Source organism: Cygnus olor, chromosome 2, assembly GCF_009769625.2.
Source record: "Cygnus olor isolate bCygOlo1 chromosome 2, bCygOlo1.pri.v2, whole genome shotgun sequence".
Lineage (NCBI taxonomy): Eukaryota > Metazoa > Chordata > Aves > Anseriformes > Anatidae > Cygnus > Cygnus olor.
In genome coordinates, this window is record NC_049170.1 from 67,100,356 (window position 1) to 67,128,079 (window position 27,724).

The following is a 27,724-nucleotide window of genomic DNA, read 5'->3' on the forward strand; positions in this document are numbered from 1 at the left end:
CATTCTTAAAAAGTTTTAAACTCTTCTTGATCATCTGTGCTTGATAGCAATACAAATCTAATATGGATGTTCTCTTTTGTGGTTTGGAGCGTAAGAGTGCTTGATATGGGTCTTTCAGAACCTAAATGTCAGCTTTGAAAACACAGTATTTCTTCCTGCCACCTCAGTGTGGAGCAACAATTTCTGTATGTGCTAAAGTCATGAGTCTTCCTGAGCGGCACATGCTGTGAGTCAGTGAGAACGGAGCATCGTGTCTCCCATAATACAGCTGGCTCTGACCATGATTTCTTTTGCGTATTCTTGTCTCTTACAGTGCTTGAGAAAGGGTTTTATACAGGTGCATCTTTCCACTTTACGGTGCGGGGGAGGTGTAAAAAACAAGAAGTATCTACTTCTGTTATATCTGTCTACTATTTATAACAAATGATTTTTTTCCTTATTTCAGGAAGGAACCATGTTTTCAGGTGGTTATTGACTCAGAGGCCAGACTTGAGGGATACAATAAACCAGCAAGACAGAGGTGGATGCACCCTCCTGCATATCGTGGCATCTTCCAGTGAATATTCCTGGAAACACAGTAAATACCTCCTTTTTATTCCTATTAGTGTTTTTTATTCATATTGGTGTGTTTGTTTTCATATGGAAAAGTGAAGAATGGAAGAAAACTTCAGACTGTAGTGTTTACTATTGCAGGCTAGGGAAGAAAACAAGACAGCCCTATTATCTAGATATAGACTTTTATAGTAGTAACTGATTAAACATTTCAGCAATTCCCTTCTAAAGCTGTATACCTGATTTGGTGACCACTTGCTTTGCTCCTTGATTTGACTGGTTTTAATTTTTCCCATAAGTATGCTATAGTTTTTACTTACCTTTTAAATCTTGATGTGCCTGTAAAATCGTATGAGGCCTTTTGGAAACCTGTCCTGAGTGTTGGTTTCTTGTTTTAGTTTTTTTAACGAGGTGAAACTTTAATATCTAAGTAGCAGTGCACATTATCAGAGGTGAAAAATCAAATGCTTTTTCTTTCACATTTTCTGTGATACTACTTTTGCTAACTTAGCCTGGCTTTTTTCCTTGTATTTCTTACTCTGTACACTAGGTGGCAAGAGGAAACAACCATCAATACCAAGATAACTCCACACTTCGAGGTCGCTGAATCCAATGACATCCCGGTGGCTCTCTTTAATAGTATGGATGAGATGCGCACAGCCTATATCTAATTACATTTCCTGGAAAGGAGCCACACTTCTTTCACAGCAGTTCCATCTGTTGCGACAAGACTCCTGTGTTTCCAGAAGAAACCATACATATATTTATAGATACATTTAAAAAAAAAACCACTTGCATCCCTCCACTTACAAAAAAATAACCCCTAGAGTAGCTTGAATGGTAAGGCTTAGACACACAAAGCATGACAGTTGTGTTAGCTTGCATCACTCTTACCTTATCCAGGTTTTGCCTTCAGCACATATGACAGTGTGCCATGGCGCTGTGCCTGGGGGAAGTGTAGTGGTCTAACACTTTGTGCAGCATTGCTCAGTGTTCTCCTACATGACTTGGTATTTTGGTGTTCCTGTTTTCCTCTAGCTGTTCTGTTGGCATGGCTTATAGCAAATGAGCAGCTCTTTGAGATGAGGAGTACAGGCAACTGCTTGCAGGGCTGTGAAGTGCCCCTGGTAGTGCCGTGTGACACGGTAAGAGAGCATGTCATATTCCAGAATATTAAATACTGTGTCAAGACCTTAAATCACTGTTATATTTACTGTATATATGTTTTATCTGTAATCAATTTCAAAACAAGTATAGTAGTTTCCATTGAAAACAATGGCACCTGCCATTGGTTAAACTAGAAAGCTTTGTTACAAGGCTTTATTACCACAAGAATGTGTTTTATGCTGCATAGTAAAGAGAATCAGTACCTAGCTACATATATTCAAACATGAATATGTAAGAGACTCTGTTTTAAGTCACCTTATAACCAATAGAAAATCCTCCTTTTTATTTATTTATATACCAAGCAGTTTGCCTAGAGACTGGAGAACAGGATTGAGGCATAAAGGGAGGAGATGTATTCCACCTGCTGCCTCTGGCCAGTGATACGCTCTTGAGGAATCAAGTCGCTTTGTTTTTGTTCCCTTTTCCCAACTTAAAATAATGAAGATAGGGTTTCAGTTTTTTTAACAGCTCTTTAGTTTCTTTTGGGGACAATACCTAACAATACTTTTGGGGATAATACCTACATAACATTCTTATGACACTGGAAAAAATAACTATTTTTTTTAATGAAATTATGCTAGAACTATGCCATGATCTTTAAAACAAACAAAGAACCCGAACAATGGGAGTCACTCTTCTAATGCTTTTTCTTGTAATATTTTAGGTCAAACAGAAGATGTGCTCATGCTCCTGAGTTTTGGGGTTGATCCTACCATTCCAGATGCATGGTCAAGATATGTCATAGATATCTTGAAAAAGAATAAAAACTTTAATGTTGTCAAAGCAGTCAGAGATCACACTGAGAAACACACTTCTTCCTCTGTGGAATTGGAAGGTACTGCATGGACTCTGTACTTTTCCTGTTTTTGAATTATGTGCATTAGGTACAAAATTGTTTCATTAGTAATTGGTACTAGCAGGTGGATTTTATGTAACCCTCTGTATGAGTCATCACACTGAGTCAATGTTGAACACTTTGTCCTTGTCTGAAGGTGTCGGCTGTCCAACTATGTTCTTTACTTACCATGCAATCATGTAATAAGAAACTACAAGTTGCACCAAGTGTCTATAAGCTGCTGGTGTTTTTGTTTTTTCCCATTAGCACAAGGCTCCCCACCACCATGACTAAGTGCTGGGTGCTGCACTTTGATCACAGCAACCTCATGCAATGCTACAGGCTTGGGGCAGAGTGGATGGAAACCTGTGCAGAGGAAAAGGATCTGGGGGTGCGGATTGATGCTTACCTGAACATGAGCCGGCAGTGCCAGGTGGCCAAGAAGGCCAATGGCATCCTGGCTTGTTTCTGGAATAGTGTAGCTAGCAGGACCAGGGAGGTGATCATCCCGCTTTCTCACTATAAGAAGGGCATCGAGGCCCTGGAATGTATCCAGAGAAGGGCTATGAAGCTAGTGAAGGGCCTGGAACACAAGTCTTATGAGGAACCTCTGAGGGAACTGGGGTTGTTTCCTCTGGAGAAGAGGAGGCTCATGGGGGGAGACCTTATCGCTCTCTACAGCTACCTGAAAGGAAGGTGTGGGGAGCTGGGGGTTGGTGGCTTCCTGCAGGTAACTAGTGATAGGACTAAAGGGAATGGCTTCAAGTTGCACCAGGGGAGGAAATTGTTCTGGTTCTGTCCCCTCCCAGCTCCTGCTGCACCCCCAGCCTGCCTGCTGGCAGGACAGTGGGAGAAGCTGAAAAGTCCTTGGCTTAGTGTAAGCACTGCTCTGCAACAACTAAAACATCAACATTATTCTCATCCTAAATCCCAAACACAGCACCATACCAGCTACTAGGAGGAAAATTCACTCTGTCCTAGCCAAAACCAGGACAGATATGAGGCTGGAAATTAGGAGACATTTCTTCTCAGAAAGAGACAGGCATTGGAACGGGCTGCCCAGGGAGGTGGTGGCATCACTGTACCTGGAGGTGTTCAAGGAATGGTTGGACATGGTGCTTAACGTGGTGCTTAGGGACATGGGCTTAGTGGGTGGTATTGGCGGTAGGGGGATGGGACGGTAAGATGGTTGGACCTCCAAGATGATCTTGGAGGTCTTTTGCAACCTTGATGATTCTGTGATTCTGATAGAAACTTCATCTTTTTGATGCTTTTTCAGTTTTGACCTTTTGACCTTCACCTTAGTTTTGGCAAATGAAACACTTGGTGAAAGTATTTGTAGTATATTTTAAAATGCTTTTAACAAAGAAAAATGCTGACCAAAAAGAAAAGCCCTGAAATGATGAACATGTATGTGAAAAAATGCTGACCTGTTTTGAAAACAAAATAGAATTTTAGTGAAAGCTCTTTGTTCACAAAGTTTTAGCCCTCTTTGATCAGTGTGGGTGATATGCAGCTAAAACTCCTCTATTACTTAGAAAATTTTCATCTCTTTGCATGGTAAGGGAAAAGAGTAGCAGAACTATCAGACTAAAGCTAAGAGAGCCTCCCATAACAAAACAGAGGAGCTGTAATTTAGTTACACTCTTGAAGTTTGGACAAACTTCAAAGTATTTTAAAAATATATTGATATTTCTAGGCAGTTTTTGAAAGACCTGTTGTCTTAGAGAAAGATAAAAATGTTAATTTTCCCAGTGATAACATGAAATTTCATCAACTGGGGTACTAAACTGGTTTCCAGTCTTTTCTTTTATAAAAGCCTGTCAGTTCTGAAAAGGACTCACTTGTCTATGTAACTTTCCATATTGGAAACTAATGTATGATTGCCTAAACTAATGAATGATTGCCAAAAATAGCAGGCATTTTCTTTTCCATGCCAATCAATTAGAATGAGAAAGCATTCAAATTGTATGATAACACTCCTGTGTCAAAGTATCAAGACTGACTAACCCTTATATGACTTATTGCCTGCTTTAACAAATAGAGTGCAGCTGACCTGCCTGAAGAGCAGTATGGTCAGAGATGCTGGTTGGGACGGGAGATGAGGAACTCTTACCCAAAGGATGAAGGGTCCCTGCAGAAAGAAGGTGCTTTCTTAGCAGTATGGCGCTATAGCTTGATTGCTACTTACAGCTCTAAAAGAGACTGTAGTTGTGCCACAGACATTTCCAACAGAGGATCCAGTTCTAGGAGGCTGTTTGGAGAAGCACTTGTGGGCATCCATGTGAGAACTGACTTGCCAGTTAGACAGGATGTTCCTGCAGGAGTTTGAGGTTCAGAAACAGGAGGCAAGTCCTGCAGCTGACCTTTCTAAGTCCTGGTTTAGACTTCAGTTTAAAACAAGGTCTGTAAGTCCCAAGCATGATGTTTGCTCATCTTGAAACTATTTCTTCAGTATAATCTTTCTGAGATGGCTTGGTGCCTGATCTTTTTTCCCTGGCACTAGCCAACCAGAGCTTTAAAGTAATATCTGTATTAGCAGGACTACTGTGTTAGCCCAAAGCATAACCTTTTCAAACTAGAACTTCCTCCTATCATGCAGATGTCAGATGGAGCAAAAGACTGCACAGGCAGGTCAAACTTGGCAAAAAGCAAAGCTTTTAGACCATATCTCTGGTTTCCAGTAAGGTTATATGCAAAATAGAAGTGAAAGCACTGGATTTCATTGCACTTGCATCTTCTGGATCCTGGCAAGCAGATTCCCACAGTTCTTGTTTCTTTACTGTAGAGATCTCATGCCCTTTTCCTGGAGAAGGTCCTAGCATAGTGGTTCTCAGGAAGTTTGCATTGCTGCTGCTGTGGTGGTAGCTGCTTTAGTTGGTGTTCTGGGTAGCTCTGCATGTCCTTTGTCAGTTTATTTTCTGCAGTGCACAGCTCCCAAGAGTTTTGTAGGCTTAAAGCAAAGCAAGAGGCTGGAGAATAAACACTTTTACCCCAGCTTTACACCAGGGGTTAATCCTGGTTGCTAAAAAGATGACCAGCCCTGTTTATTTTTTTGCTCTAAGGTGCAAAGCTACTGTTTTGTTTGATCTTTGATGTACTTATATTCCTCAGAGATTTTAGGAAAGTCAAACCAAGTCTTAGTTTTCATTTAAGAGGGTGGTTATTAAGACGTGTTTTAAAATCTGCCATTGTCCATTATCTAAGTATCTCAGTATCTCTTAAACTTATAGCTGTCATTCTGCTGTGTGTTTGTGTGGTGTTTTTTGTTTTGTTGTTCATTTTTTTGAGTACTAAATCGGCAAATTATTTTATGGCCTTATTTCTTAAATGCCAGCAAGGATTCAGACAAACTCAAGGCATCTGATTAAAATTGTATGCTGGAAAACCACTGTTCTTAGTCACTTTAAAAAATCTTACCACTGTGAGGCAGCAATGTCTTGCCTGCATGCAGGTCAACTTAGGAACTACTGCAATTTTCAACCTGAGGTACTAATGTAAAGAGTATTTGAGTGTATCAAATATGCTTTGGGATATGAAGCATAATAATATAATGTATTACAGTCCTCCGCTAAAAACATGACACCAAGGAACCATGTTTTCAATTTCTGTAATCTTTTGCAGAGGAAGATAAGAGCAGAGCTGTAGTTGACTCTTTCCTGGGTGCTCTTGAACAGTTCGTCAAGTTCTGCAGTTGTGGAAATGGGGTACATAACACAAATGTGTCGAAGAAAGATGAGGTTCATGGATTTCTGAAACTGCTTTCTTCTGTGAAAGGTACAGTGAGTTTGCCATTTCTCCCCTTCCTTTCATTGTTGTGAAAAATGTATTTGATGCTAACATACAGGTTTTGTTCTTACTCTTCCTTCACTTCCCTGTTTATGCAACTGATATTACTGGAACAATATGCTTTTACTTATTTTTACTGTTGTTTTGCATTTAAAACCCACCAGAAAATGCGCAAAAAAGAGTATGATGAATTTAAGTGTTCAAACTTACTTGTCTGTTAGCATCAAGACAAAAGGATGTGAGTGTAGAACTTTGCTGTTGTGTGCTTTGAATTTAATGAGCTCTGAAATTTGTTTACATGGAGATGGATTTTGTCTGTTTTTGACCAAGTTATGTTGTCCTGACTGTCTTGCAGAAATCCCTGAAGGGGCAGTTTGCAACATCTCCCAAGCCTGTGCTAACAGCTTTATGAAACAGTTGTTGAAGAAGCAAATGTGGCATGAAGTTTTGCTGTTGCTAACAGGGAAAGTCAGTGGGGAAAAGACATCAGGTGGAGGACTCTTCAAAACCTGCAGTCTTTCAGATGTTGACATTGGCAGTGTTATCCAGCAGTGTGATGGATTGGATGAGCAAATACACCTCATAAGATGCTTGATCGAAAGTGGAGGTGAAAAGCTGTAATACTAATGTCTTAAAAGATATATCTTGTTATGCATGTTTGAAGCAACGAAGTTTCAGAACCACAAAGTAGTCTTGTGGCTCTGTATAAATGTTAAGCTGTTTTTCAAGTGAAATTTGGCTGTCAGAGTTGGATTTGGAAGTAAAAAGGCCAAAGATTGTTGTTGGTCACTTCTTGTAGTTTTCTTGGGTTTTAATTTCCCTGTCTTCAGCCACAGTATTACCCTGGTAGAAACTGTGAGCCACAGTCTGGGTTCAGTCCGTTGTCATGTCACAAGTAATTGGCTACTTTAGTGATTTAGGGGGCATGACCAGGTAACTTTCTCTTTGTAGTCCACATGGCCATCATTTTTCTTGTTTTGCATGAGGCTTATTCCTAGGATTACTCTGCCCTCTTTCACTTCAACTTCATGCTAGCTATAAATTACAGGCATACATTCCTGCTACGGCCTTGTGAGTGGCTGAAGTTGCAAAGAGGCTCTTTGTTTCACTCAGTCACTGACTTTCTTAAAGATATGTTCTGGCCTGTCTGTCTTCCTATTACAATGGAAGGACTGGTTGCTCAGATTATTGGAAGATCAGAGATTTGAAGACTTTCTTAGACAAAAACTCTTTAACAGACACACACAAAAGACTGACATTAAAAAAAAAAAGCCTGCTCAGCAATCAATATGTATCTTCTTCTGATTAGCATTTTCTGTAGTTTGCAGATCTGTTGTATAAGATTTAACCCCTGATATTTTCATGTCCTTCATACCAGCTCTGCCAGATGGGATTGGAGCCAACTCTGAAATACCATTGCAAATATGCCTGGAAAATAATTATTTTGAACTGGTGTATTTGCTGTTGATTAAGGGTGCAGATCCTGAGAATATCTCCATTGCACAAGGAGATACTCCTTTGCATGCTGCAGTTTACATCTATTTTGATTAAAAAAAAAAAGGTAAGGCTTTTGTGTGCCTGGGTCTAGGGGACACAAATGTCTCAAGCAGATTTGCATCATTCTTTTTTTCACAGCAACTGTTGAAAACATCCCATTTCTTCCCTGTCTAGTCCACTGCCACTTTCACTGTTTTCTTTGATGTGATAGTAGAGGCAGCAGACCAGGCTGTTTGGCCATGTCTCAGCCCCCAAACTTTGCAGACCAGAGGATGTGCACCAGTCTTTATTAATCTGATGTGTTCTGCATTTTGTTTGCTGGGGCTGGGGTTACAAGGAGAGTTAATGGCAGCTCAGGTGACCAGCGAGATTCAGGCAGCTGTAATGTCTCCATCACTTACTGTTTTTTGTGACTGTATTCTTGTTTACTTGAGCTGATTTAGAAAAGACAGTTCTTTGAAACCCTGTAAAACTTGTTCTAGGTGGGAATGATGTAAATATGAAGGATCTAAGATATAAAGGCAGGGTGATGGCAGCAGACCTTGAAGGAAAGCTGACAGTGATATCTGAAATCCATTCCCCTGTTTTTTTCAGTTGTAATTCAAGCAAAGTTTTGTTCAGAGGAGCGAGTGGCAGAACTGTAGGGCTTACATGTAAATGTAAGAAATTCAGATTGACTGTCAAATTAAGCCCCAAAGTTAGGTTTGATTTTTCTTTAAGTTAAGAAAAATGCATTTTAAAATAATTTAAAACACTGTATTTATTCACTTTTAAACACATTTCATTTTAATGGCTTTAGAGAGATTAAAAACATAAGTACTGCCAACTATAAATTTAAAATCAGAAGAGTTAGAAGTCTAAACATGGTATCTTTTAATTTTTTTTACTGTGCAAAGTTGTCGAGGTGAAATTCCTCTAATGATTTTGAGTCACTAATTTTATTAGGAAAGAAATGTTTCACATATATTATCAGGATTAAATCACTTATATTATCTGAATGATAACCAGAAAGCTGTAGAATTCTTTTTTTTCAGGGAGGTATTGGACTAATTTTATCCTGTAGGAAATTGCTCTAGGACCCTCAGGTATCAGGAAATAGTTGGGATTTGCCACAGGTTAGTTTAGTAACTCTAAGCTATCTGCTTCAGATTCCTTCAGGGTAGCATATTAAAATGAACCAGATGACCCCAGAGCAGTACCTAGAGCTTCTGCTTGTCTACATGACCACAGTCACCAGCTTTTGGTAACGGATGCTGGAAGACAAATGAATCTGTCTGCACCTGGATGTTAGAAAAAGGAATGAAATTGACTGATGCTACAGGAGCAGTTGCAACACTTGAGATTTTTAGAGCTTTGCTGCCACTGTATTGTTTCTCCTGAATATTGAAAAAGCTGTTTTGAGATATTTCAACCAGGCATGTTTTACAAACATGTAATGTAGAATTTGTATTCTGAAAGCAAATTGATTTTTGTTTAGTAGTTGTAGGGAAAAAAAAGTATTAAAAATTGTTGGCCTACAAAGCAGCGTTGTAAAGCAATTGACTTATTTTCTTTGTTGTTTTCAGATTGCATTGGTTTAAACATCCTGAACTATCTGCTTGATCTCTTTGCTTCAAAACCTTCTGACTTGCCATCTTAATCCAAACATACAAGATAAGAATGGGGATACAGTGGTGCACGTTATTTTTCAGAGAGGATTTTTAAAGCAGACAGAATAATTGATTCATTGGCAAAATTTGATATTAACTTTAATATAAAAAACAAACTGGGAAGAGATGTGAGGCACAGAATTAAAAAAAAATGACCCACTGCTACTTGCTTGGAAAACTGCTGTATCAGAGGAGTAGTAGTACTGGCAGGATATAGCAGGACGGTCAGTTAAAACACTTAAGTCTGCTCCAGTCTCTGACATATCACAGAGCGCAGGACATTCTTCATCTGGGTCATTATTAAAAGCACCATCTGGAAACACAACACATAACAATGTAAAAACCTCATGTTCTGTAAATGATCAGTTGGTGAAGCAGGAAATGGAAAAAATAAAGAACCCCTTAACTCTGCAGGAAAGTCTAGTGCAGGAAGTCAGAGCTTTAATTCAGCAATTAAAATTAGGTGACACCTTGAGAAACGATAATTCTCTGTTACAAAAGCCATTTTCAGCCCAGACTAATATGGAAGAGGGAAAAAGGGAATCATCACAACCACGTGGAAATGTGGTTAATCCTGAAGGAAAAGGGGATGACTGGAAGAAAAATAAGGAAGCACAAGAATTTAGTATGGACCTCTCTAATGGAGAGAAGGAAGAACCAGAGAAAGAGGAAGGGGAGATTCTGCATATAGAGGCACATGTACAGAAGTTTGATAACATGACCTGGGAAATAGAGTGCACTCCTGAAACGTTGAAGACGTTAAGCAGCAAAGCTGTACCTCCTTATCTGAAAACTAAAACTATAATGACAACTAAGCATCTTGGCAATGGGGAATGGACTAGGGTCCTTCAGAAGCCACTGAAACATTTGAAAGCTGATATCCAGCTCTATGAAGCCAAACTGGGCAAAGGTGCAAGAATGCTATGGGAAATTGCGATTGACTTTTCTCCTCGTTGCAGTGAGAGTGCAGAAAAGATTATGGAGACAGAACAGACAAAGTCTTCTAGAAAAATCAGGAAGAGTTTACACGGAAATGATCAGGATTCAGGCCATTGTTCTCGACCACTGCAAGCTGAAGTGTGTCTCAGATAACATATGTATATCCCACAATCGGGGTTTATCCTGCATCTTAAGGAAGAAGCTCAAGGGCATCAATAAAGGACATCAGAACTACAACAGGACAGTAAAAAAGCATGTTCCATGTTCTTACATTGAAGATCTAGAAGCAGAAAAATCAAAAGAACATACTTTCGCTGACTATTTCCCTCCAGCCAGTGGAGGGAATAGAATGTGCAGAAATGGAATACAATATAATGAAATTCCACAGCTTCAGTACTAACATGGTGCTTAACATTATAAATGATGTACATTCTGCTGTTGAATACCCATTCTGAGTGGGGGAATTGGAGCATGCAGTAATTAACCTCAATCCAAAGCCCATAGAATCAATCGTTTTAATTGGGTGAAGTGGGACAGGGAAGACAACTTGCTGCTTGTATAGGCTTTGGAAGAAATTCTATTCGTACTGGGAAAGATCTACCACGGCAAATAGTCCTCTGCTGGCAAGGCAAACTTGGCAGCAGAAGCAGTGCAGTGAAGCTGAAAAAGCGAGGTTAGAGAAGGAAGAGCATGAAGAAAAAAAAGACTGATTCCAGTGAGGAGCAGGTGAGTGGTGTGCAAGACAGCGAGGATGAAAAGGTTCCTGCGGACACAAGTGGTGGAGAAACAAATCCATGTGATGACCATGAAGACTGTGTGTAGTGCAGAAACACTGAACAGCCTGGAGCACCTGCACCAGATCTTTGTGACGAAAAATGCTGTCTTGTGCCGGGAAGTTCAGAAGAATTTCATTGAACTTAGCAAGTCATCTAAGATAACCAGTCATTTCAGGCCTCTGGAACCAAGTGTTCATAGGCTACAAGACATTAAAGATGAAAATTTCCCACTGTTGTCACCTCCAAGCAGTTGTTGCTGTTACTGGATGCATCCATGCCTGACCTCTTTTTTCCAAGGAATGAAGATGGAAGCCTTAAAAGAACCATTGTTGGAGTCCCTAGAAAGAGTTGGTGGTGCCAAATTGGCAAGATAGGGATGAAGAAGGTAATGATGAAGCAGAGCATGGTGATGAGGAAGGAGCTGCAGATGCATACTCTAGGGAAAATGACCCTCGTACTTTTGTGACTTATGATGTATTTGCAAATGAAATATGGCCAAAAATGGTGAAAAGTAAAAGCTTGTCCAAACCAGTGCAGGATTGTAAAGAAATAAAATCATTTCTGAAAGGCTCTTTTGAGGCACTGAGTTGCACTGGGGGTAAACTCACTGAGGAGGGGTACAAAAAGCTAGGTTGGAAGAGATTGCTGAACTTCACAGAAGACAGGAGTGAAATCTATCGCCTCTTCTGTCTTTATCAGCAAATAAGGCCTCAGAGAGGCTACTTCGATGAAGAAGACTTGCTATATAATTTATCTCAAAGACTGTCAAAGCTCGGTGAGTTGCCGTGGTCCATCCATGAGTTTCATGGTGATGAGATTCAGGATTTCACCCAAGCTGAGCTAGCGCTGTTAATTAAATGCATCAATGATCCTAATGCCATGTTTCTAACTGGTGACACTGCCCAGAGCATAATGAAAGGAGTTGCTTTTTGTTTTAGTGATCTGAGGTCACTGCTTCATTATGCAAGCAAGAACTCCAACTCCATAGACAAGAAGCAGCGTGTTAGAAAACCAAAAAGGATATATCAATTGTACCAGAACTACAAGTCCCATTCAAGTAGAGTAACAAATTTATGATCTCAGCCTGTGCTTTTCAGATGTCACAAATTATTGGAGTTTTCTACTGGCTAATTCAAAGCATCTTTAAGCGGTCTCTTTTTTTAGATCAGCTTTTTGTGACGTGAATTCTGTGTTTTGACATCTCAACTGGAAAACCAAAAATGAACACTTTAAAAATAGTAACTTTTCGAACACTCATGCTTACTGCATGTTTTGTCTATATTTGACTTAAATGAAAACCTAACAGAAAGTAATCATACATGCTTTTTCAGCTCTATCCTCAAGTTGCTAGGTTTTGTAGGATTGAGCTACTTCTGTTTTTCCTATTACTTTTGTTTATGACCTTCATTTTATGAGGACACTGCTAAGTATTTGTAGCATGTTTTAGATCTATGCAGGCCCAAGAATGAGGTCTACTCAAAATAGTAGAAACAAAGTGGACCTTACAGCTTCTTTCTTCTCCGACTAGTAATTGTTTTTGTCATATTTCTTGATTTTCAAAATTCTAACGATCTTTTTAGTGTGTTTGCAAGCGAGTATGAGGCAGCCTGACTGAAGTTTAAAATCTGTATTCTGCTTGTCGTAGGTATTCTCTGTCTCGCATCTGGAGTGGTTGATTTGCTTCAGTACTATTTCCCAGAATCTTTTGATCGGCTTCCAGAGGAGTGTGGTCTCTTTTGATGGACCCAAACCTACAGTCTTGGAGTCCTGCAGTTTTAGTGACCTAGCAATTCTGCTGAGGGGCAATAAAAGGAAAACGCAACCTATTGAATTTGGAGCACATCAGGTTTGGTTTTCTGAGGTATACGGCTTTTTGCAGATTCTTCCAGCTCTGTTGCTAATTAAATAATCACTTTAAAAGATATTATGGACAGTCCATATAAGCCCTTGTATCTTACTGATAAATTATGCTTTTTAAACTTTGAAACCTTCATTGTGTTGGTTTCTATTTCTTTCTCAATGCATCTCTGGTTCTTTCTGCTCTTCATTGCATCAGATGATTTTTTTTGTCCCATTCTTATCAAACTCCAAATTTTCATACACCAGGTCTGTATCTGTTCCATTGTACCATGCATTTGTCAGTCTTCTAGGGGCAGCTTTGCGTAGTGTGCTGAAATGTCTGTGTTAAATGCTGTCTGGTTTTGAGAAACCTCTTGCTTTATCTTGACGTATTTTGACATATTTATGTTTTCTGTCTGTGGTTGTTACTTTTTTGCTTTCTAACACATTCTTTTATTAATATTTTTTATGATAGGTAGTATTAGTGGCAAATGAAACAGCAAAGGAGAAAATACCAGAGGAAATCAATTTAGCACTTGCACTGACAGTTTATGAAGCAAAGGGCTTGGAATTTGATGATGTACTCCTTTACAACTTTTTCACAGACTCAGAGGTATTTAATTCTTATCCATATTCTACATTTTTTTCTTAATGTGTTGATTTTACATGGGATCTAATTGTCTTTCCAGCTGGAAAAGGATTCAGTTTCCTCTTAAGGCAGGTGGCTTCATCACAGTAGAAAATACAGCTCATAGGTTTATGAAGTGAGAACCTGTCTTCCCGGAGTGCTACATTTTCCTTCAGACTCTCTGTCTCCATTTCAGGGAGAGTCTTGGGGTTCACAGAAGAGCAGGTGTGCATGCATACTTCTGCCACATACCAAGACTATTCTGTTAGCTTGCAACATGTCCCTCCTGGTCTCTGTTCAGGTCAGAAATTAGTGTGACAATCCACCATTCTTGCATACTTTTTACCTTATACTGGGGTGCTGGGTCCTGAAAAAATCACCTTAGACCCCCTGCTTTGCATCACCACTGTGTTCGCAGTGCAGTTTTTTTACTGTGCTTGCAGACTTGAAATCATTTGCCAGCCCCAGATAAGTTGAAACAGTTTTTTTTTAATTAAAAGCTTAGTAAAACAACTATGTTTAGAAGCAAGTAGCACGTGCATGTGTGTGATGAGGGAAGCATGCTCTATAGCCATCCACAGCCAAATTCCAGAAAACTCACTCTGGTCTAGCTCAGGAGTTGTTAGGAAACTTTGTCTCTGCCATAGACTGAGACCTTTCCATCTTCCCTAGTATGACCTTGGATGAAGAAGGCTTTCCTTCCTGGAGGTGTTGTGGCTTTTATCTATTCCCTTTTCCCCCTTTGTAGTTCTCCGGGTAGCTCAGACCCTGCCCTTTCAGGGGTTGAGGTTGATCCCCACCAGTTCCGGAGCTTAGAATCATAGAATATCCTGAGCTGGAGGGGACCAACAAGGATTGAGTTCAACACCTGGCTCCCCACAGGAACACCCAAAAATCAAAACATATGTCTGAGGGAGTTGTCAGTCAGGGAGATACAATCCTCAAGGCTTCTCACAAAGAGCTGTCAGGCACAGCAGCCCCAATGTTGCTGGAGCATCACTGACCCACCCTGGCCAGGTAGTAGGCAGTATCCTTACTGAGCATGCCTACAGGGACTTGTACACCCCCACAACTGACTTGCTGGGTAACTTCACATTTAGCGTGAACATCTCGTGCAGATGCCCTCTGCCTCTAGCCCTCAAAACAGTCTCAGATGTGGTTTTCAGCAACTGAAAACCACAGTTCTATAAAAGAAAACTAGGGCAAATTGCTGGTGACTTTTCATAGAGGCTAGTAGACACAATGCGGTGAGGGGACAAGGAAGGTGCTTGCAGTAAGTGACACTGAATGTGGCTTACTGTGATTCAGGCACAGTGCAATACTGGCTGTAATGATAGATTTCTCAAAGTTGACATGTTTTTGGTGATGCGAACTGTGCTCAGAAAAACAATGAACTAATAGCAGAATACAGAGTTGAGTGTGCTGAGTGTTTTAATTTAGCTAGACTAATCTGTGCCAAGCCTGGAGAAATACTTTCATATAAATCTTCTGTCCTCATGTGAGTCATGAGTAATTGAGTTGATTTGAGGAGTCAAACAAGCAGGCAAGAAAGAAGCTCACGCTGAAGTTTTCTGGTTTGAAAAGGTGAATCTCTGAACTGCTGTAAAGACAGCATATGTGGCTTTCTGTAATTTGCTTGATTTGGTCTTTATTGGGTTTGAAATGAGGTTTAGAATGAGTCTTGTTTCAAGAGGCAGATTTCAATGAAGAAACTAAAAAGAAAAAATGCCAAATCCCTAAAATCAAGCAAGCAGTTGACCAAATTGATCTGTTGGTCATTTTGTAATTCATAACAGGCTTAGGAATGTTTTGATGATTTATTGTAATCAGAACTGCAAAATACAGAAAACTTGCAAAATGTATTTTTTCCCATAAAGAAGACTAACTTGTACCGGGTTGCTTACTACAGGGGAAAAAAAGCTTGTTTAGCCATAATAAGAGTATTTTTCAGTTTCTGGCACAAACTTGGCACTTCATAAATAGTTTTCCATAAAACACCTGAAAGGGAATAAAATTAGCATAACAATTTAAAATGTACTTACAATTTTCTGTGTTAGTTTTGTGGGGGATCAGGAACCTTCAGAAAGGTGTGATTAGGAGCTGATGCTTGTTGCATGGATTGAGAGTGTGCAACACAAATCTGCTACCACACTGAACACATTTAAGCATGTTTGTGCACATTTACAGATATTACTCACAGATACATATATTGGAGTCCAATGTAGTATGACCAGGCTCTTTTATCACACACAAATATTTTTTTTTTGCTCGTTTCTGAGCCTTCTTACAAGTAGCAGTGTGTTGATCAGTTATACTCTACCCCCTGGCTCACACCAGTACTAGTGACCGCTGGTGTTGCGCAGTGAGCTTAATAAATTCATCATGTAACTGATGAGCTCTCTTGCCTGTTTACAGTCATGGTGAGAAATAGGCCTGTGTGCGATACTGATAGATCCACCTCCACAGCTTCAACCCCTTTGTTTTGTTTATGGGCTCCACCCCATCATCATTTACACAAGCACCAGTGATGACTTGTTTGCCAAAGATAATGTCCCCGATGTACCTCTTCTTAATCTGTTCTGTGTTTTCAACCTGATGGCCACCTGGTACAGACTTGTATCTCAAAAGTTATGAAGTTCAGCCTTCTTGATGGCAGCTGATGGTTTTTCTTTAGGTTCTTCCCTGAGATCATTAATTTTTTGCTTGTCTCCTTTAAGCCTTTTTTAAGTTGGGGGTGTGTTTGTCGGTCACAACCTGTGTATGACCTTGTCTTTTGCATATATGGGCAGTAGTGATTGTATACAAGTAACCTCATTCTTTTAATATTTTAGGCTAGCAAGGAGTGGAAGATCATTTCTTCTTATCTTCCGGATTCAGATATGCAAGTAGGAAGCAGATTGTTAATTGAAGTGCCTTTAGGGGATGCTACTGATTTGCAAAAGAGACCTTCTCCTTTTAATGTAGAAATGTACAAGGTGAGTTTTTCATAATATTGGGAATAGGAAGGATAAACTGCTAGAAATAGAGAAATTTCTTCAAGAAATACTTTCATCCTGTAGTTACATGTTTGAGGTTGTTTTTATCTTTTTCGTAGTTTTTATATATATATATATATATATATATATATATATATATATATACATCTAATCTTGATTTTTTTTTGAAAGATTTTTTTTTGTGAATGCAATTCGTTAAGAAACGAAGTCTACTCATTAGACTTTTAGGTATTTTTACCATAGTTAAACACTGACAAACTGTTTTGCTGTTTATTATTATTTTAGTCTGGTTTCAGATCACTGTCATCCCCTTAAAATTAAGGAAACTTTTTAGGCTCAATTGAGTCAGATATTTTCAGAATTGTAATGTAAAAAAAAAACACAAACACAAGTAATTGCATGTGCAAGTGATTCGAAACAAGATGGACAGTCAGACCTACAGCTGCTAGGTTTTGCTGTAGAAGTAGTTGTTTTCAAATTAGCTGGACAATTGCTTATGTAGTTTAAAAATCACATTTAATATTTAGACTTGCTTATAAATACGTTCTTTGTTAGTCACTGTATATATTTGCTGTTTTCTTAAAACTGCAAAGTGTGTCACTTTCTAACAATTTAACTCATCTGGTATTTATTCTATTTTATTTTAGTTTTGTTGTTCTTGTTCTGCTTCAGATGCTGAATGGAGAACTGAAGCAGTTGTTTACTGCCATTATAAGAGCCAGGATCAATCTTTGGATATTTGACAAAAATAGTGAAAAACGGTCTCCAGCTTTTAAGTACTTAATCAAAAGGGAAGTCGTTCAGGTTGTCAAAACAGATGAAAATAAAGGTAAAGGTATCATAAAGCTTCCTTAAAAGACTCTGGAACAGGACAACCTACTGAATGCGTTCTTGCTTTTCAAGTCTTACTTTCAGGCTGTGTAATAAAGAATGTTAAACTCTTTGGTCCTTCTAACAATGTGCATTGATAACACCCTTGCAAATTTCCACTCGTTTCAGTGGGTTTTATTTGTTTGGGCTCTAAAGATTAATTGTATATGTTAATAAATAACCTCATTGCTAATTCATTGATTTTTTTTTTTCTGCACAGTAATGAAGGTGGTTCTTGGTATACCATGCCAGCTGAAGGGGGTTTATCAAATGAGAGGACTTGGTTTCTAGAAAGACAGTGGATTTACTCAAAAGTTTTGTCCAAAAAATAAACACTGTTTTTAGAGGCCTTTCAAAACTAAACCTGACTTGTTTATTTCCAGTGCTGGTTGGGAGGTATAAGAGGTACTCACAGTTACCATATTACTGGTGTGAGCACAAACCATACAGAATTTGGCATATTAGGAGATGTCAGTGCTTAGCTTCTGTCCATAGCAGGTGGTTACTGTTTTTTATCTATTCTAACATAAAATGGTTTCCCCCACTGTCCTAGACTTAGATGACAGCATGTTTGCTAAAACTTCATCTGCAGAAGAATGGATTGCACAGGGAGACTACTATGCTAAACATCAGTTCTGGGAGGTAGGAGCATGTGATAGTGTATGCTGAAATAAGGATTCTTGCCTATTTTGAAACCTTATTTTCTTTAATTCTATAACATTTTCTGTAAAACTGTACTGGCTCTGTAGCAGGCTTTTTTTTATTTTTTATTTTTTGTTTTGTGGTTTGTAGTTCTGTAGGTGTCTACAGACAACCTGGAAACAACTTGGAAGAAGTGGGGAGAGCAAGGCTATTGTCTGTAATCCGAAATTCACAACCCAGAAATTTGCAGCCCTGTGAGGGAGAAAATGTTTTAATAAGCACAAATCAAAGATACTGGGAAAAACAGTTATTAGCAACAATACGAATTGACTGGAACTTGTGAATTTAAACCATATGCTTGGCACTACCGTTACACATTACCATAGGCATTTATTTGAAATATATTGACTTGGGTGACAATCTCAGAGCCTTCAGTGTTTTTTGGTCAGTAATTAGGGTTGGATATAGAACACTTATTAAGGAACAGCATGTAAGACCAAGGGAGTTTGCTACATTAAGAAATATGGACAATGTGTAGCAAAATTATGTTTAATTCCCTTATTACTTAAAAAACATTGATATTTTACACTCTTTTATTTGCTGACTTGGTAGTTTATGCAGTTCAAATTTGGCATGACAGCTAATGGAGTGGAAGCAAATAAAATTTTTGGATACTATTTTTGATGATTGCAAAAGGAAAGCTTCCTTTGCTTGTAAGCAACACAATTTTTCTGTGGAAAATGATATTTATAAGAAGGCAAAGATTAAAGTAACGAGTTGCCACTATACAGGCAGTCTTTCTCTCTCCTTGGGGGGATAGGAGGGAAAGCTGTTTCCTATGTGGACAGAAAATGGTTTAGATAATAAGCACACAGCTGAAAAAAAAATCAAATGTAATAGCTATATTATCTGCTGTTCTGTTTTCTTCATAATTTGATCTTTGTGTATCATTGCTACATAAAAAGAAATAATCTGGGGAATTTTGCTGCTGTAAGAGTGGCTTTCAATATGGGATTTCCAAACAGAAGTAAATATGAAATTAATGGGTACAATAAAGAAATACAGCATGGCAAAATGAGCAAGATGATAATTAAGCAGTGGTTGCTTGGAACCTGGCTAACTTTTAATGATTCTCTTTAACTTATTACAGAAGGGGCATGGTAAGCTAAAAACATGAATAAATTTTCCACGTTCTCTGATTTAACTTTTGCATGCATTGGTTTTCCTAGCTTTTATTAATACTGTTATGTGGCAGGTGCCTGGTGACTTACCAGTTAGTGGTTGGATCATTATCCAAAATGCATGTGTGCTATTTGTGCCATCAGCCTACCAGGTATTTTGTTTTTACTGCTTCCATGAAAATTTCATAAAACATTTTAATTAAAATTCTAATTATGATATAGCCACATGTGAACTGACTTCAAAGCTTTTCCTTTTGTCCTAAGAATATTCTGCAACCTTTTTCCTTTTCCTTCTTCTAGGCACTCTTCCAGTCTTTGTTTTCTGTTACAGTGACTGTAAAATTAAGTGTTGCATTTATGTGATAAGCCATGAGTTGGATGCACGTGTGTGAATGCTGTGTATGATCTCACCCAGGTGGCAGCCAAATGTTACCAAAAGGGAGAAGCATCTGAGAAGTCAAAGCTGGCCCTGGCACATGACGCTGTTCTCAAAGTGCACTTGAAGAAAAGCAGTCCCAGGTAAGTATAAATGCATGTGAGTGGGTGTCATTCTGAGGTGCCACCTCATGGGTGTATGGGGGGAAGATACCCAGGGAAGATGTCCTGTGGTTACGTCAGCTCTGGTTAAGTCAGAGAGAAGCAACATGATTTGCTTTACCTCAGGAGGCTTTTCCCTTGGATATAGATAGGAGAGCATATGCCATCAGCAGTGTTCAACTCCAGTTAATCCCACTGCTTATTTGCTTTACCTCCTCAGTTTAAGTGTGAAGAAGAACATATGTCAATGTTGGTTAGATTCAGTGACAATCTTGTGATTTTTCACACTGTTCTTGATAAACTGATTTTATTAGTATCTTTTTGACAGAACTCTGCATCTGGCAGCATCCTTGTGACCTCATCAGAACACTCTTATGCAAACAGTTCATTTATTGGCCGCATCTTTCATTACAAATAACTTCATGACATTTTATGAATATATACACCAGTTAGACTTTCAGCAAGGCCTACAATAAATACACACATTCACTGAGATCCTTTGTGATGTATATTTAATAATTCCTATGCTAAGGCAACTGTTTTTTAAAGGACTAAAGCTGGTTTAATATGTAGAGATAGTTTGGTCCAAAACTTCAAGCATTAAACTCACCTTACCAACTAATGATTTTTTTAAATTGTCCTCCCCAAATCATTCATGCAAATTCATCAGTAAAGGTACTAAAATCTGCGCTCCCACCACTATCATCAGAAAATAGTAATGAAAGGCTAATAACAATTTACCCACCCATCAGGAAAAAATTACTCATTCTCAGCATGCAGGAGAGAATACTTTTGCAAGACTGGCTTAGGGTATATCTTAATAATTTGACTTCAGACAGAAATAATTAATAGCTGAGTGCTTTAAAGTGTATGTTTTGAAAGATGCAGCTAGGTATTCTGCACAGACATTTGGTAGGTAGAAAAGTGTATGTAGAGACATACAACAGAATTGAAACAGTTCTCTAAACTGACTGGTTTATGTAAGTTTTACAGGGCATTACCTATATTGGCCTGTGGAGAATTTATTGATATTCTGTTTTATTTAATTCTGGCTTCTGTTCGTGCACAGAACAACTCTACATTGAAGCTTACTTTAACAAATGGAAGACTATGACTATCACTGGCAAAATGTGGTTAAAATAATTGGAAGTAGTGTTATGACAGCATGGATAAAGATTCACTAATGCTGTAAACCTTGCAATCTTGGTCATACCAGAGGTTTTAATGATCTTGTTTTGGGCAACCTTATGTTGTAACTAAATTCTTTTTGTAGGTCTTTTAGGATGATGTGATTGTTTTTTGCTTGACAGGCATGGTGCTTGAAATAGTTGGCCTTTTTAAAAGAAGAGTTTCTTGGGACAGCTATTTGTTTCATGTTTTGGGGACTTAAAAAAAAAAAAAGTTATTTTGTGTCTAGGTTAATCATCCATGGTAGTAAATTGATGTATGTTGTGTTTCAGATATGAAGAGATCTTAAATACAAGAGGACAAATGGTTTCCAAATTCTCATGTACAGCAAACCAGCTGTATTTGGAAGCAGCTGCAAAGTACCTAAGTACGAACAGAACTGAGGAAATGATGTGGGTCCTCTCAAAACTTAACATAAAGGATCAGCTTGAGTTTCTGAAATCTCATGGATGCTTGCACCAAACAGCAGACTTACTAAAAAGAGAAGGTTGGCAGGAAGAAGCTGCAAAGCTAATGAAACAACACGGGTTTGCTCTGGAAGCAGCCAACCTCACAACTATAAAAGAGTTCCATGTATCTTGCTTGCTTGCTGCAGCCCGTGCTGGTATGACTCACTGGTCAGAATTGGACATGGCAGACAGAGGTCATGCTAAGAGAAGCCCTCGAGCTTTGTGAAGAAACTAAGCAGAAGTCTGGCATTGCTGAAACTGTATTTTTACAGGGAGCTCTGAAGGGAGACTTTGCAAAACTGAGCAGCGCATACTGTCAGTTTCTATCTCTGAATCATTCTGCTGGTGCAGTTGAAGTTCTTTTTGTTATCTCGCTGCAGTGCTCCAAGCCAGGACATCCTCTTTAAGGTGACACGTGGCTTAATAGCTCTTCTAGGTCTGGTTAAAAGTTTGAAGAAAGCAGCCACCAATGCAGAGAAAGATATGGTGAAATCATGCTTTGCCTATTTTGGGATTTCCTAACAGGTGACAGTTGTTGCCAGGTGTCTTAAAATGAAGGTGAACCCATCCTCAAGTTTTTGTCAGACAAGTCAAATCTAAAAGAGAAGAAGACAAAAGGTAATTTCTCAGTAAGCAAAGAGGATGTAAAATCAGCTTTGAAGCAGCACTTGCTAAGCAGGTTGTTCTATCATCCGTGAGTTACGGAAGAAGCATTACCCTGGTATTTGTATCAAGTTCATTGTTGGCTTGAACTGTGAAGATAAAACCTGTGAGGATTTACATAAGCCCTTGTTGCACCATGAAGCAAGGACAGTATTTCAATGTAAAATGCATCTGGCAGCAATAAATGGACTGCTCTTGGAAGCTACACGCACTTTCCCTGAAGAGCTGCTGAGTCAGTGCAAAAGCTTTGTCTTTTTGACTCCTGACAAATATGCATCATGTAAAGCCCTCCTAGAAATGTTTTTTCCTAATCATTTTCATTTGAGAATACTGTCAGAGAACCCAAAGGCATGCAAAGAAATACTGGTGTTCAGTAACATTGTTTCCGAACCCTGTAGAGCAGTGTTGAATGAGTACATTGCATTTAAATTTCAAAATGAAGATGCTAGGGCAAGAAGAGAATCAAGTGACTTGCGGTTAAGTGTCATGAAGGTTTTTCTCTTATCTTCAGGATATCCTGAAGAATTTGAGAAACTTATTTTTGAGGAAGAGGATGATTATAACAGAGCTAAACCTTGCTTTGTCAAAGGCAAAAGACTCCCCAAAGTGTAAACGTCACAGAGGAGAAATCAAAGGAATAGATGGCAGACATGGAATGTTGCTACCTGACAAAAATACAGAAAATACAGGAACACACCTGTGCTTCATTAGACTTCATTAGACTTCTTGAAAATTCATTTGAGCAATTTTATGTTCATAAGAACCCAAAAAACTGTAAAAGACTGTTTTTTTCTGTTTTATGAACGTTCTGGTCAAGAAATGGACAAGATTCCTGATTCCAAGCATAGGAAATACGGTCATGATGGAGTACATTCTCTGTTGTGCTGTCCTGATGCGTCTCAACAAGAACGTTACTCTGTGCTTTCCAAAGAGTTACATTGCTCTTATTCATTACTGGGATTTTTTGTTCAGAAGCAAGGACCGTAACAAAGAATTGAGACATTTTCCATTATACAAGAGTATAGACCAAAGGACATATATGCAGCAGAACAGAATTTCAGATTTCATCTGTTATCTAGCAAAAACTTCATGTGGAGTTCATGGGAGGTTCCATGTCCTTCTGGATGCTTTTGAGGATCCTGACTGCATAACTCCAGGGGAAGCTGAGCAAACTGTAGTGCTGTGCTTAGTGATGGTACTGAATGCTGACCAGGTGCAGAATTTTACATGTAAATATCTCTTATACCAACACTTTCCTGAAATAAAGGCAATGCTGAAATCAATGAGAAAAGACTTTCCCTCTAAAGTGCCTTAAAGATTGCTAAAAGTAGTGGAACAAGTGGCTGATGCTACACATGTAAGAGAAATTGCTGTAGGCAAGAGCTTCTGACAGAGCAAGATGCAGAGTACTTAGTTGACTGCCAATGGAAGTGGGACTCTGTGTACACTCAGGGGCATCCACCCACACAGGGTGTCCTGTATGAAACTGTAAACCATGACAGGCTTATAACCTTTTTGGATAAGACAGAATATGCTGATGAGATAGAAAAGGAACTTGAAAGCAATCAGTGCTTAAAGGACCAAAAGGATCCCCTGGAAGTGATTGCACTCAGCAAGCAACAGAAGCAAGAGCAGAAAGCATCTGCTCAACACCAGCTGTGCCGCATTTTCCATTTCATATCTATGTACGTGAAGTGGAAAAGAAAGGCCTGCTCCAAAGCTGAGCCTGTTGCCATGGGAAGAGAGAATTTTCTATCGGCAGTCTTCAAAAAAGCAGATATCGACCAAACTGTGTGACCTCTGTGGAGTCAGATTTATCCAGAGCTGTGAGAACTACTTCAGCCGGACAGAAAGCATGGAAGCAGACACTCCCGAAACTGTGACACCAACAGAGATCAGCAGGGAAGAAAAGTTGCAGGTGGAGAGAAACGCACTTATTGTGGCCAGTGAAGCTTATATAGAGCACAGAAACACGGATGAACACAAAAATAATAATGCTGCCTACAAAAACTATGCTGACTTTTTCAGAAGAGAAATAGATCCAAAAATACAAGATGGAATGGAAATAGTAGAGGCCATTACAGAAAAGACTTGCACCCAAGAACATTCAGCGTATAAAGAAGGCTCCAAATTACACCAGAGAAAAATAAAAGAAAATACTACGATGATTTCAGATGCAGTAGAAGAAATCTATGAGTGAGAAGCGTGGGCTGAAGGTAGGACTTACCAGTTTTCGTTTAAACAACTTAATATGCCATTTGTGGCCAGCCTAGACAAAGCTCCATTCAAAAATCTTCATGTGGTAGAAAGAAATAAGAAAGTGCTATGTCAGGTAGCTGAAGAGAAGAGGTACTGAGACAGTAAGAAAATATTTAAAAGGCAAAACTAGTGTTATGAAGTCCAGTAAGTTATGGCACTTAAATGAAATATCAAAATATGTATTTCCTTTTTCTCATTATTTTGATATGATTTATTTCTCATGTGCTGAAAGCATTATTCTATGATAATTTTTGCAAGTGAAATTGAATCACTGAATAAGTAGCCTAGGAGCAAAATTGTTTAGGGTGCTTGCTGTGGGAAAGTGACATCTTAAATCAAAATATTGTTACTGGCTTTAGTTGTAGAAATCCACCAACCCTGTCAAGTTGTCACATTGCCTGCGATGGCTGACAGTAATGAAAAACTGGAGTATTAAATATATTTATTAGCTCCAATCAGTGCAATACATTACATTTGTAACTGACTGTTAGGTTGTGGTCTTCATGTTAATGTGCAACCTTTCTCTTTACTCCTAATGGACAGGGTTTTTTATATGAATAAAGCTTTCTTATTACTAAGTTAGGTTTCTGCTCAGTGAACCATGACAGTTCACTGGTATAATGGATGATACAATGGATGTAGTAGGTTGAATTAGGTAATAGCTGATTTCATTATGACAATTCTTTGAATGTTGCCTTGTTTTTCCACTCAGCAGAAGTATATTTATAGAAATGATTTGCCATTGAGACTAGTTTTCCCTCATTTTATAAAGAGCACTTTTCATGTCCTTAATGGTGCTGTTGGAAAAGGACTGCAACATCTTGGGTCCTTGTAGTTCTTTGACATGTGGAATTTCAGAGGGATAACGAAAGCCAGGAATTTTAATTCCCCAAAACAGATAAATCAAAATGTGTCCAAGATTTTCAGGTATAATTTAAAAGGGACAGCATGACAGGAGAAGCTTATCTCTCCATCCTTACAGTGCTAGTAATGCTGATTATTTTGGGGAGTAATACATACAGCATCTTCATGCATGGTAGTGAATTTTTTCTGTACGTGAAATCACTGGAGACTGGGACTTCTAGCTTTGCATCAGCATCATTGCATGTCTGTCACCATGTTTGGCTGTCAATCTCTCAGCTAGTGTTCTTATAGAATGCTAACTTTACTTCATTTCAGCTGAAGAAATAATAACCAAACATGCCAACAAATTGTTTGCTGTAATTGATGAGGCTCATAAATGGCTGAAGAAAATGGATTTGCATAGGATAAAGGAAGAAGGTATGTTTTCAAATTACACAGACTTTCGTGCCCCCTAGAGGTCACTGTTTGGTAGTGGTCTCTTAGCATCACTAATCTCCAGGTCAGCAGTGTTGTGGATGTTCACTTACCCTCTAGGCAACAAGAAACTCTACAGGTGAACTCTGCAAAGACATGAGTCATCTGGTCTTCCCTCAGCAGCTCTTTATAAAACAGTGGGAGACGTATACCTGGCTGCAGGGTGACCCAAATGGAGCAAGCCCCCTGTCCTGGTACACAGTGGATCTGATTGTGCACAAAGTTATGTGCGTGTGTGTGTGGATACAGATGTACGTGTAACTATGGTTCAGGTGCAGTCTTCAGGATAGAAACTTGGCCAGGGAACAGAAGAGAAGCTATCTTCATCTTCCCTAGTAAGTTAGTGCTGTTCCCCAACTGTGCTGCAAGAGTGCATTTATTGGCAGTTAACATTGTGGTCCCAAGTTCTTGAAAATCAGCTTCCTAATAAAACTAACTTGCTTTAGAAGATTTATGTGGAGAAGAAGAAGAAAAACTACCTGCTGTTGGATTCCTTTTGTTTTCATAGTCATTTCACTTTTGGTGTAAAATAAAGCAACATACTTGGATGCAATCAATTACATTCTTTGAGGACAAGTTTAAAACTTCATTTTGCCCTCCAGTATATTTAAGGTTTAGCACATATTTAAGTGGTATAGAATTGCAAAAATTGCATAAAAAGTGTTAACACCTTCCTATTCCAAGGAAGACATAGTTGAGACTGTATGGGAGTGCTCTCAGTCTTACAAGAAACTGTATGCTCTTTCCCTCTTCTGAAGTCAGTAAGCAAACGTATTGTCTGCTGAAACTGAACCTTGAGAGAGGAAGACATTCTTAAAAAAAAAAAAAAGCCATGACAATAGAAACAGATGTTCAATGTAACAAGGGCAATGTAATGCAGCAAGGGGCTTAGCAGTCACTCCTTTCTAGCAGTGTTCCTAAGTACGTTAATTAATGATACACCTAATGCTGCTTAAACATGATTATACACATATGAAGGTATTATGCTGAGACATAAAATTGTAGTGACATAGCTTGTTATGCTGTTAAAAAGATGTCAGACTTTTCCATTTCACATTAATTTCTTGTTTTTTTATACAGACTCTGTACATGATAGAGACTTGGAAGATGAAGTAGAAGATGAAAGAATGGCTTTTGAAGAACTTGCCTGAAAAAAAAAAAACTCAAGAAAAAAAGGAGGATATGGGAAGTTGTAATTAGAAATAATATGCAGGTAGCTCTTCTATCCTCTAGTAGTCTAATTTTAGAATAAAATTCTACAATTATTAAGAAGAATAAAGGGTTGGGGTCAGAAATGGGAAAAGGGTGAAGAGTAACTTACGCTATTGTTTTTCATCACTTGTATTGTGTCAGACTAATTACCAGTCTTGTGGTGGTGTTTGATAAAACCTATGACAGGACAAACTTCCTTTCAAACGACGTGGTATCTTGAAAGTAATCAAAAGCCAAAGAAACGAGCAAGTAGGAAGAGTAATTGTGTTTATGCCTTATCACAGGGATATTTTTCTACCCAGTCTTCATTTTCTTTTTCCCTGTTAATTTACATTGTCGTTTACATTGTCAGCTGGAATGCTCAGAAAAATAAGAACACAGTTTCTCTGATTTTAAGAGGTTTTAATTGGTGTTCTTAGATGACCATTGTAAACCTACTCTCTCCTGGGTCAGAAATTTTTTGAGTCATCAGGGGAGGTACTTGGAGTATCTTTTTCTATTTTTGTAGACAAGAATAGTAATTTCTAAACACAAATGTTTTTGTACAATGTACATACTTATAATTAGATAGGTATGAAAATTATGGACTTCCTTCTATTTGACAAAGTTTTGATATAAGCTGTTACCTGTACAGATTGAAATATAGATAATCTTTCTTTAAAGAGTATTATACATTGTGTTTTATAAGTTTTAATTGATGAAAGCCTTTTTGTAATGT

The 27,724-nt window shown here is 38.6% G+C and overlaps 1 protein-coding gene across 1 annotated transcript in view; it reads left to right on the forward strand.

The window, feature by feature from the left end:
* Nucleotides 1-27,668, forward strand: part of TRANK1 (tetratricopeptide repeat and ankyrin repeat containing 1) — a 46,232-nt gene extending 18,564 nt beyond the window's left edge. Inside the window, 36 exon segments of the mRNA XM_040546013.1 lie at nt 446-577; nt 2,384-2,554; nt 6,179-6,331; nt 6,699-6,950; nt 7,722-7,904; nt 9,406-9,469; nt 9,471-9,547; nt 9,550-9,632; nt 9,634-10,484; nt 10,486-10,765; nt 10,767-11,134; nt 11,136-11,237; nt 11,239-11,435; nt 11,438-11,530; nt 11,533-12,261; nt 12,850-12,938; nt 12,940-13,050; nt 13,519-13,656; nt 16,503-16,646; nt 17,340-17,496; nt 18,091-18,179; nt 19,776-19,879; nt 21,358-21,715; nt 21,717-21,898; nt 21,900-22,066; nt 22,069-22,213; nt 22,215-22,767; nt 22,769-22,900; nt 22,902-22,991; nt 22,994-23,192; nt 23,195-23,267; nt 23,269-23,567; nt 23,570-23,987; nt 23,989-24,413; nt 25,636-25,737; nt 26,875-27,668. Of these exon segments, the coding sequence (XP_040401947.1) occupies nt 446-577; nt 2,384-2,554; nt 6,179-6,331; nt 6,699-6,950; nt 7,722-7,904; nt 9,406-9,469; nt 9,471-9,547; nt 9,550-9,632; nt 9,634-10,484; nt 10,486-10,765; nt 10,767-11,134; nt 11,136-11,237; nt 11,239-11,435; nt 11,438-11,530; nt 11,533-12,261; nt 12,850-12,938; nt 12,940-13,050; nt 13,519-13,656; nt 16,503-16,646; nt 17,340-17,496; nt 18,091-18,179; nt 19,776-19,879; nt 21,358-21,715; nt 21,717-21,898; nt 21,900-22,066; nt 22,069-22,213; nt 22,215-22,767; nt 22,769-22,900; nt 22,902-22,991; nt 22,994-23,192; nt 23,195-23,267; nt 23,269-23,567; nt 23,570-23,987; nt 23,989-24,413; nt 25,636-25,737; nt 26,875-26,945 (7,781 nt within the window). The 3' untranslated portion in view covers nt 26,946-27,668.
* The last annotated feature ends 56 nt before the right edge of the window (nt 27,669-27,724 follow it).